The sequence below is a fragment of the Hipposideros armiger genome, unplaced genomic scaffold (genome assembly GCF_001890085.2).
Source record: "Hipposideros armiger isolate ML-2016 unplaced genomic scaffold, ASM189008v1 scaffold_1765, whole genome shotgun sequence".
Lineage (NCBI taxonomy): Eukaryota > Metazoa > Chordata > Mammalia > Chiroptera > Hipposideridae > Hipposideros > Hipposideros armiger.
In genome coordinates this window covers 4,957-15,466 of record NW_017733115.1, presented here as the reverse complement: position 1 = coordinate 15,466, position 10,510 = coordinate 4,957, and the positions used below count along the sequence as shown (strand labels likewise).

Here is a 10,510-nt window from a genome sequence, read left to right as displayed (position 1 = left end):
TGGTGCATGTAACGTGTACGTCAACTTAAAAATGGCAGGGTGGCACCTGCCTCTTCACCCAGGTTCTCCTCACAGCAGTGAAGGAAAGAAAACACCTCCACCTTATCTCCAGGTCAAGGTACAGTCGATGCAGCTTACAAATGCTTTTAAACAGGCTATATTTTTTCTAAACGAAGCTATATTTCAACAGTGTTTGCTTTATTCTCTTGAGCTTCTTGGTTAACAGGGTTGCTTTTGGTTTTATCCTTTCTACAGGCTCTTGGGGGAGTGGCTCTCCACCCACCCTACCCCAAAAGTAGAGGAGATGTATGTCTTCATCAACAGGTACTTTCTCACGTGGGGAAGTGAAAACTAGAAAACCCATTTTCAGCACACATTTTGAAATCTTCAGCACATGTAAAAAACAAACAAACAAACAAAAAAACATGCACTTCCACAGAACAGCAAGTCTTCAGGTGTCCCATGCCTGCACAGCTTGGCCAATCACTACAGGGCCACAAGACGGGCTTGGGTTAGTGTTTCCAATGGGATTCTGGGTGGGAGGCATTACAGCTTGGTGGCGTTTCCCTGTTGTTGCTTGGGGAACACAATCTTTTGGCAACACAACCTGTTAAGTTCAGATTAACAGGGTCCTTTTCCATCCCCAAAGTCAGTTTTCCTTTCCTCAAATCTCACGTGATAAACAGTCCTGCTGCCGGCGGAGAAGGCTGTATGTGTTTATGATAACCTCGGTTCAAAGCACACATGGGCAGAGCCCTATCTGTCCTGCCTGTCCTTTTCTCCAAGGAGTCCAAAGGATAAAGCCCGGTTATAAAAAGCCACGGCCAACCCGCTGGGCTGTGAGTGAAGCTCTGCTGTCTCACAGTAAGTGACCGCGCGGGCAGGGAGCGTGGCAGGGTTAGGGCTGCCAGAGGGATGCGGTCCAGATGGGGACGAAGCCACTGCAGTGGGGGGACCCTGAGTTCGGGCTGCCGGGTGCCCTGTGTGTGGGGAGGCCTCAGCCTAGGGTCCCTGCTTTGAGGGAGCACTCCTTGGGGCCCAGGTGCGGGGCTTCTGTTTTCCTCCCTGTCCTGTGCGTGCCCCAGGCCTCCTGCCCTGTCTGGCTTCAGTCACTGCCCACACTGTCTGTGTGTGTCTGTGTGTGTCTGTGTGTGTCTGTGTTTTCATCCATGTAGATGCCGCCCACATGGATCACCGGCTTTCTCCTGCTGGCCACAGTCAGAGGTGAGGATGCTCTCTCCAGCCCTTTGCGGAGAAAGTGACCATGCCTGGTCGGGTCTTTGGGTGAGGCAATTAGAGGCATCATTATCATTGTGATGAATAGCATTATCATTCTGTCAAGAAAAACGACAATCGCCACCATCCAGGATGTGTTGACTCTGTGGTAAACCACAGGTCAACATGCTCGACACAGATGGCCCCGGGAATTCATCAGTCCTCTTCTTCCTGCAAAGGCTCTAGTGGCTGAGACGGGGGTGGCAGAGGTGGCAGGCTGCTGGAGCAGGTGGGGGATGGGAGTTTTTGGCAGGCCCCCAATACCCTCAGTCCCTTGAGTGACAAGTGCATGTCCACAGACTAAAGCCACATGGATGTGTTCTCCTGAGAACTGTCCTGCCAGGCCTACCAGATGAGCCCATCTGCCTGCCCATGGCCTGTCTTTCATTCCTCTCTCAGTTCCCGTGTCTGTCTGTCCAGCTCCCGTCTGAACCTCTCCTCCGGCATCCTTCTGCTGGGGCTTTCTTCTGCGTTATGATTCCTCCCTGTTCTCTCCTCAGCTTGACCACAGCCCGCTCTTGGCCGTCCCTTCCATCTTGGCCATGCATCAGGACCCGGCTCCTAACAGCAGAGCCCGGTGGGGCCAGGTGCTTCTCAGGCCTTTCTGGCCCCTCTTGGTCGCCTTTGCTCATCCTTCTGCCCCAAAGGTCACTCTCAGGCACTCTCCTCATCCTCCTCTTCCTCTGGGCTTCCCCTTTACCCAGCCTCTGTACCCCCAACCTCCCAAGTGCCGGAAGCTTCACCAGAGCCTCCCAGCATATCTCAAACTCACTTGTCCATGCTCGGGCACCACCTGCTATCCCCATTTGCCCCCCTGTGCCTTAACATCCACTGTCATCCAAGGTGAGAATGCCCGTTACCTCTCCAGGCCCACCACCCTTGCAATGCCCTACCCCAAACCCCCACCTCTTCCAGGCTCTCTTGCCTCTGAGACACCTACGCTTGGCTCCCCGAAACACCTACATGGAGCACAGGTCCCCCACCCCAGGCACCAGCTCTACACCCTCCAGCACCTCCCACTATCCACCTAACAGCGCAGGTGTCTCTACTTGGCCTTCAAGCCCCTGCATTTACCGAAAGCGTGGCTTTAGCCTCCGGCAGCCCTTCCTACAAAACTGGCCTCTTCCCGGAAGGAGTTCAGTGCCATCATTACTCCTTCCCTCTGAGATTTCTTCTCTTTCAGGGCAGAGTTTATACCCGATTTGTCTTTGTGCCTCCTCAGTGCCTAGCCTTATTCATAACTAAACGTCCTCAGTTCAAATCCTGGCTCCACCACTGGCTGTGACCTTGGGCGGCCTACTTGGTCTCTCTGTGCTTGGCTTTCCCATCTGGAAAATGGAAGTCATACTAATTCCTTACTCGTGAGGCTGTTTTGAGGCTTGAAAGGGGTAACACTGGTAGAGTACCAGTGTGGTAACTGGCACGCAGTAAGCAACAAGTGTTAACTATGACCAGTGGTTGAGTGAATGAGCAACATTTAGTACCATCGGTTTAGGAGTTGAGGCAGCCTAAGAGAGAAGACCCATTGTCATTCTCTGGATTGGATTATGTCACCCTCAGTGACCACTTTCTGTGAAAATGTTTATACTGTAAGCTAAAGAAAGGACTCTCAGATTTAAATATGGTTGTTTGGGTTATTGGTTGCTTGTCTTGAGCCTGTAATATGAAGTGAAAATAAATCATCCCGGTCTTAAGAAACTTACCTTTTCAAAGAACAACAGGGGAAATCTGAAATGGCAGAGAATAATGTGGGGGGCAATGTGTGTAAAAGGATGACATGGAGATATGCAAATTGGACAGACACCCATGAATGGCTACTGTGTGCCTGGTTTGCACTGGATGTAATGGAGACATCAGTATAAATCAAATAGTGTCTCTGTGCTACAGAATTTATAGGTGCTTGATAAATACTTAATGCTTGATGGATTCATGTAAGCGTCCATCTGGGAGTTTCCTGAAAGAGGTAGTTCTAAGCCAGAAGGTTCCCAGGACTTCTCAGCCACTCCTCAACTGACCTGATGATAGGGCTGAAACAGCATTATCAACATGCGGCTTCCAGCGCCCCACCCCAGACCCTCTGAATCAGAATCTCTGAGAGAGGGGCCTGGGGATGTGTCTATGCGACACATTCACCATCCCCCGCACAGCCCCCACGCGATTCTTGTCACCATGGAATTTGGGGAACACCGACAACAAAGATAAACACCCGCATTGGCCTCAGCCAGCCCTGGGCTGCACCCTGAAGAGTCCGGCTGTGTAACTGAGATGACATTGCGCCTTTTCAGAACCTGACACGTGTCCTGTTTGTTGCTCTTCCTGCCCCAGGAATGGAGATCTGCTATGGACCTTTAGGCTGCTTTTCTGATGAAAAACCATGGGGCGGGACCCTTCAACGGCCTTTAAAGATGTTTCCCTGGGCCCCCCAGGACATTGACACCCAATTTCTTCTGTTCACAAACGAGAATCCGAACAACTACCAAGTAAGTGCAGGCATGGAGTGACTGCATGGTGGGTGTATTGGGGTGTCCACACTGGTCGTCTGAGGAAAAATGCACTGCTGTGGCGCTTTTAGATGATGCTCCCTCGCCAGTGTTAGACCAGGAGCCATCTTAGCTCCCAGGATCATAAACCCCTGTGCATATCTGATGAGATCTATGGGTTCCCAACCCACAAACACACGCATTCCACGCACTTGTGCACAGAACACCAGGGGCTTCCCAGCATTAGAACCCTGTCCTTAGGAGGAACGAGATATGAGCAGCATTTAGGGAGAAACCCGGGCCTGGTATATACTCAGGAGGGCCTGTCTTCTTTCTGCACCAGGCAGTGCAGGAGCGAAGCCTCTCAGGGGTGGGGGTGGGGGGGATGTAACCCCTTCCTGAAGAGCTGGAAGACAGGTGGGGGAGAGGAGACATATTAACCACAACAGAGAAAAGGTGAGGCCCCTGGGAGCAACCTTCAGTTAGAAGGCCTGCCAGTTGAAAGCAGGACAGGCAGCTTCCAAGTACTTAAAAGTGACCAGGAAGCATTTGCTCAGAATTCAAGCTGCTCATAGCTCCTGTCCCTGACAGTTAAGAGAGCCAGGAAGATCCCTGAGGTCAGCTGCTGTGGGATTCTAGGTGACAAACTCCCCACTCAGAGCCCCACACTTGGAGTCTGCTTGGACATGGTGGTTGGGCTGTTTTTATCTTGTGGTCCTTCTTTAGGCATCGTGCTCATGGGGGCTGGTGGCAGGGACCTGAACAGGCCCAGGGCTTGTAGAAGTCTGTCCTTAAGTCCTACAAGCTGGCACTGCCCCCCACGGCTCCACTGAGCTGCATCTCCCCTCGTGCCTGGCGCTTCCGGCCCAGGGGTCATCCATCTTTTCTGTGCCAGGGGCCTCTCACCATCTGGAGAAGCTTAAGGGCCCCTTCTTAGGATGATGCTTTCAAATGCATAAAATGCAATACAGTGGATTATAAAGGAAACCAGTGGTACTGAAAAACAGTTAAAAGAACATTAGAAAAACAAATATGCAACATAGTAATATATGTGTTGCTTTATTATCTCACTAAATAATGAGATCTAGGGATTGGTCGAATAACTACTGTCACCTAAAATAGTAATGCATATAAATGATCTTTAAGGTATCTGCAACAACTGCAATGTGACATAAAAATATCTGTGACTTCCACTGGTGACAGAGTGTCGCTAAGACAACTGTGGCTTATTGTCCAATTGTATAATGAACAGAAATGCTAGATTTCAGTTAGGGGTTAATGAACATAGAAAGTCTGTGAACTTGGACTTTCTGAATTCTATCCTCGAACCCCAGGTCAGGAACTCCTGTTCTAGTCTGACCCAACTTGAAGGGAATTGAACCCATGACCTCAGTCTCACTGGAGCTGGCTCTAACAGATCTAAGCCTTGGAAAGGCCAACATCCAAATTCATTTTTTCTAACTTAACCAGCGGATTTCTCCCACGGACCTATCCACCATCGAGGCTTCAAACTTCCAACTGGGCCGAAAGACGCGCTTCATCATCCACGGCTTCATAGACAAGGGGGAGGAGAGCTGGCTGATCGACATGTGCAAGGTAGGGGCCCACCTGCCTCACCTGGCCACTCCCGAGTGAGACCAGCACCCGGTACACAGATTTAAAGGCTGCATCCCCAATGCCCCTGAGTCTGGGAAAGGAAATACTTCGGGGAGAGAAGCCTCCTTCCCAAAAACACTGAGGAAACCCTGGGTTCTCAGGAGCATCCATTGTCAAGATCTCCTGACCCACCAACTTCTAGCCAGCCATCTCCTCCTCAGGCTAAAGAGTCTCAGAGTCCAATCAGAAAGTCGCATAGGTGGGGGCCATAGGAAATTACCTGGCACTTGCCTGACAGTTTATATTAAAACCCTATGTGCAGAAAGAAAGAAAAGGGATTACAATTTACCTTCTAAATCACCGCTATCCAGGTGAACTTTCTGTGAAGGTGAAATAGTCTCAGTCTTCACTGTCCAAATCCAGAGCCACTGGGCTAATTGAGCACTTTGAGATGTGGCTAGTGAGACCAAAGAACTGAATTTTAAATTTTATTTAATTTTAATTAATTTTAAATAGCCCCGTGCACTAGTGGCTGCGGTATTAGACAACAAAGCTCTAATGTTACCATGAATATTAGTAATGAATTTTTATTTGTAACATCCATTTCCTACGCACTCACTATGAGCCTGACACTTTGAGAATCATTTCACAGTTTTTGTCCCATTTAATCCTTCCAGCAACATTGTAAGGAAGGTATAGTTATTGTTCCCATTTTATAGATGGTGAAATAAAGGTACAAAGTTCAATACTTGCCCAAAGTTGAATCCAGAGATGGAAGGCAAAACCAGCTCTCTGTCGTAAGATGACACAGGTTGTGTCTCTGCAGATTTAGCCTGTAGGAAGCAGCCATGGGCATGGCTCTTAGTCAATCAGCACTGGAACAGACCTCAAGCAGCTTCTGCCCAAGGGTCCTCTGCTCCCCTTGAGGTTGGGGTGTTCACATGTGCCCCCAAGTCCCAGAAGGAGGCTGTGTGAACCTGGAGCTAGAAGTGTCTGGAAGGGATCTGATCCACTATGATGTCCTGGCCTGCCCCCAACTCCTCCCCACTTCAATCCTAGGTGCAGTCCATGGCACCCCAAAACAAACACAGGATATGGAGCAGTCCTATCTGACATTTACTTTTCCCCCTCAGGGGACCAGCATCTGTGCTTGGGCAATAAATAGGCTGTTGTCATACCATGTAATATAAAACGGGCATGTGTGTATGAGAGTTGTAGTCTGCCTCAATCTAAATTTTATCTCATTAAACTTGTCCCTCAATACTGTATATCTCCCACCTATGTGTTGTTGAGACCATATGAGCTGCTCATAAAAGCAGCTCCCCCGTGACTTCAACTATCTAGTACAAGGGTCGGCCTACTTTTCCTATAAAGGACCAGGTAGTGAATATTTTAGCATTTGTGGATCACATGGTTTCAACTCAGCTCTGTTGTAGCTGGGAAGCAGAGATAGACCATATGCAAACAAATGGGTGTGGCTGTGTTGCAATAAAACTTTCTTTATAAAAACAGGTGAGTTTGGCCCTCAGGTCATAGTTTGCTGAGCCCTGAGCTAGTAAGTGATCTTTTTGATCTGGCTGTGTTAATAACCATCTGTCAGACCTTAGACAAGTCACTCCAATCGAGGCCTCTGTCCCCACCTGTTAAGTGGGGATAAGATACCCAGTTCATGGTGAGATGGTGAGGGTTAGGACATGTGGGAGGAATAGTAAAGCTCTGACACAAACTAGATGCTTGATGAGTGTGAATTCCATCTCTGGAGTGTGCAGCCTGTGTCTGTTAATAAGTTGCTTTCTCCCTCTTGTTTTTTTCCCCCCAGAAAATGTTTCAAGTGGAGGAGGTGAACTGCATTTGTGTGGATTGGAGACGTGGGGCCCGGACACAATATACCCAAGCTGTCCACAACATTCGGGTCGTGGGAGCACAGATAGCTTTCTTAATACAAGGACTGTCGGTAAATCCCTGCCTAGGACACACATCCTGAGGGGAGGGGGTAGAGAGAGGGACAGGCAAGCCCCACAGTGCACCCAGAGGCAGCCGGGACCAGCGAGCGGGCAGGGACCAGGCCTGGAAGCCAGGAAGCCCAAGATGGGCCTTTGCTAAGATGGAGCTGCAACCTTCCTTCCTCCTAAAGTGTCCTGAAGATCCCTAGTTGTGGGGCCTGAGGCAAACTACCCTTTGAGCCCCAGTTTCCCCTTCTGCGCAGACTTCTGCGCAGGCTTCTGCGCTGGCTGTTCTGGGAATCTGAGAGCAGGCTGGCTGCCCAGCAGTTCTCAGCTCAGAAGATGGGTCTTCATGCTCAGACAGCCCTTGAGGGAAGGCCCCTTACAGCCTTCTGGACGATCTATTCCGGAGAACCTCAGAGCTGGGCCCACTACCTAGGCTGCCCCAGACAGGACCAAGCGTGCTGGGGACGAGAGCGGGGAGGCCCGCAGTGACCTGTGGATGGAAGCAAGCAGCTCACATCCCCAAGGCTGCCTGCAGTTGATGCGGTGGCCACTGGTCAGCACTGTTGGTCTGCGCACCAACCGGCCCGCGGGACTTGGAGTCTGCGGCGGCCCAGGGACTGGGGCTCGCTGTCCTAGGCGGTCTTGGAGCCCGAGGGTCGTTTTTTCCCCCGAATCCTGACCTCACCCCCAATCCCCCGAGCCAGCGTCACCCCACCCCGGCCTGGGGAACCTGACGCGCCGTCCTTCCGCAGACCGAGCTGGGCTACGGTCCCGAGAACGTGCACCTCATCGGCCACAGCCTGGGCGCGCACGCGGCTGCGGAGGCGGGCAGGAGACTGGAGGGCAGCGTGGGCAGGATCACAGGTAGGAGGTGCCGGAGGTGGAAGCCCAGAGCCATGCGCGTCCCACGGCCAAGGGCGCCCCTACTGGTCTTCCGGGAAGTGGTTTGAGGCCCCTACTTAAACAAAACAGCAATAGCCCATGTATTTTTTCATGCGTATTAGAAAATATATGATTGTAAGTAAAATGCATACACATACATATATATTAGCACATTAAACCCATGAATTCAGGATTATTGCTGCTAGAGTATGGCTAGGTTAAAAAATAAAAGTAGAATGACTTACATTCATTCATCGGTTCCACTCGTACTTATTTATTGGTTGTCTTTGCTGTGCCAGGCACAGGCCAAAAATGAAAGCGGCCAGCTGAGACCCGCCCCAGCAGGCGCTCAAGAAGTAGCAAACAAATGAATGAATCACTAGGCAAAATGAATGCACACAAGACATGGACACAGACAACTACTGTTTTTGTGGGGCCAAATCAGTATGTAACTTTGGCAAACAGTTCAACGTTGAATGAATGTCTCCTTTGCTCAGGGTGCTCTGCTAGGCAATGGGTGAAGGACAAGGGGACCGTAGTTTATGTTCATGGAGAACTTTTCAATTTGCAAAGTCCTTTCTCTTACATCTTTTCATGGGATTTTCACAATAACCCTGTAAGGTACGTTGTTGTTATTCCCACTTGCTGGATGAGGTAACTGAAGCTCATCGAAGACAGGCACTTGACCTTGAGTAGAACCAGGGCTAGAATACAGGTCGCTGAGGCCTGTGTACCATGCTCCTTCCGCCCTTTGCTTTTTTTTGTTTGTTTTTTTGTTTTGTTTTTCTAAGCTGAGCCATCCTGCTACCTGTTGGCAGCTCAGCGGCTGCTCAGCTCGGGCTGGACTCGAACCGCTGTTGCTCAGAGCTCACACTCTTGAGCGAGCTCTTAACCAACTGAGCTACTCGGCCGGCCCTCTTTGCTTTTTTTTGAAGATGAACTAGGCATAGCCCCTGCTTCAAGGAACGCAGTCTAGCCAGGAGGCAGACAACTAAGTAGGTAAATAAAATTCAAAGCGGAGTTAATAAAGGCAAAATAATCCTGTACAATGTGTATGGAATGGGCTGGGAAAGGAGCAGCTAAACTTTCCACGAGGGGGTGGTGTTTGAGTCGAGTCTTGGAGGGGAAGGATTCAGAATAGGGGAGAATGTGGGACAGTGAGTCGCAGGCTGGGGCTGGCAGAAGCAAAACCACAGAGGAATAGACGGTGCAGGGCTTGAGACTGGGGGGAGCTGGGCGAGGCCAGGGAGCTTGCAGTTGCAGAGAGCAGTGGTCAAAAAGTAACATCTATCTGCGAGGGAACAAAAGGAAAGGGACATGAAGGGGTGAGGGCGCCACCTGGGTCCTCCATGGAGCCCAGCACTGGGGGGGTTCTGGATATTCTCCGACAGGCAATGACCCACTTCCAGTCTTTCTGTCCCAGCCACCCCCAAGCAGACCAGGAGCTGTAGACCCAATTCCCCAAACCATGGCTGCAGGGCTATGAAGCCTTTTGCCCAGGAATCCCCATGGACTTTGTGGGTCCAGGGGTTAGATCCTGGTTTGCTGTAGAATATGGCCTCACTGTCCACTTCCCCCCTTTCAGGACTGGATCCGGCAGAGCCCTGCTTCCAGGGCACGTCTGAGGAGGTTCGGCTGGACCCGTCCGATGCCATGTTTGTGGATGTGATTCACACGGACATTGCTCCCATAGTCCCTTTCCTAGGTGAGTATCTCACCCCGTCCCTTGGTGACTAGTTACACCTGATTACAGTGGGTCCGGGTCTTCCCACACACACACATTCTGCAGGGATGGTTAAGCACAGGAATAGCTTGGGCACCAACCAATTGAAATGGGTACCAGTCACAAATGAACATCTAGTACAGTGCCAGTGGTACCAGCCTGTGGCCCCCAGGTAGGACTAAAACAAAACAAAACAGTTCTCTAGCCTATGGGAGGTTGTTCCTCACTCTTCCAACCCGGAGCCCTTCCCTAGTCTGCCAATATCCAGGGTGGCAGATGTGGTCATTATTGATGCTTGACCTGTACTTGCCAAACGCAGAGTTAATCTTTGAATTTCTTTCTTCTTTTATCAAAGCTTTGGTGATGCTTTGTTTTGTTGGAGACTCTGGCTCTGGTTGGAAGGAGTTCAGCACTCTCTGTGGCCGCTTCCCGCCCTGCTCACCTCTGCTTTCAATGTTTCAGGTTTTGGAATGAGCCAAAAGGTGGGCCATCTGGATTTCTATCCAAACGGAGGAAGGCAGATGCCTGGATGTCAGAAAAATATTCTCTCAACCATTATTGATATAAATGGACTATGGGAAGGTACGTGAATCAGAAAAGCAAGA

The 10,510-nt window shown here is 50.4% G+C and overlaps 1 protein-coding gene across 1 annotated transcript in view; it reads left to right on the top strand.

Moving 5' to 3' along the window:
- Positions 1 to 721: 721 nt before the first annotated feature.
- LOC109378131 (pancreatic lipase-related protein 2-like) overlaps positions 722 to 10,510 on the top strand; it is a gene marked incomplete at its 3' end in the record, with an annotated part of 14,435 nt that continues 4,646 nt past the window's right edge. The window contains exons 1-8 of the mRNA XM_019634590.1: positions 722 to 864; positions 1,176 to 1,224; positions 3,601 to 3,755; positions 5,226 to 5,351; positions 7,171 to 7,305; positions 8,053 to 8,164; positions 9,768 to 9,887; positions 10,368 to 10,487. Of these exons, the coding sequence (XP_019490135.1) occupies positions 1,176 to 1,224; positions 3,601 to 3,755; positions 5,226 to 5,351; positions 7,171 to 7,305; positions 8,053 to 8,164; positions 9,768 to 9,887; positions 10,368 to 10,487 (817 nt within the window). The remainder of the gene's footprint in view (positions 865 to 1,175; positions 1,225 to 3,600; positions 3,756 to 5,225; positions 5,352 to 7,170; positions 7,306 to 8,052; positions 8,165 to 9,767; positions 9,888 to 10,367; positions 10,488 to 10,510) is intronic.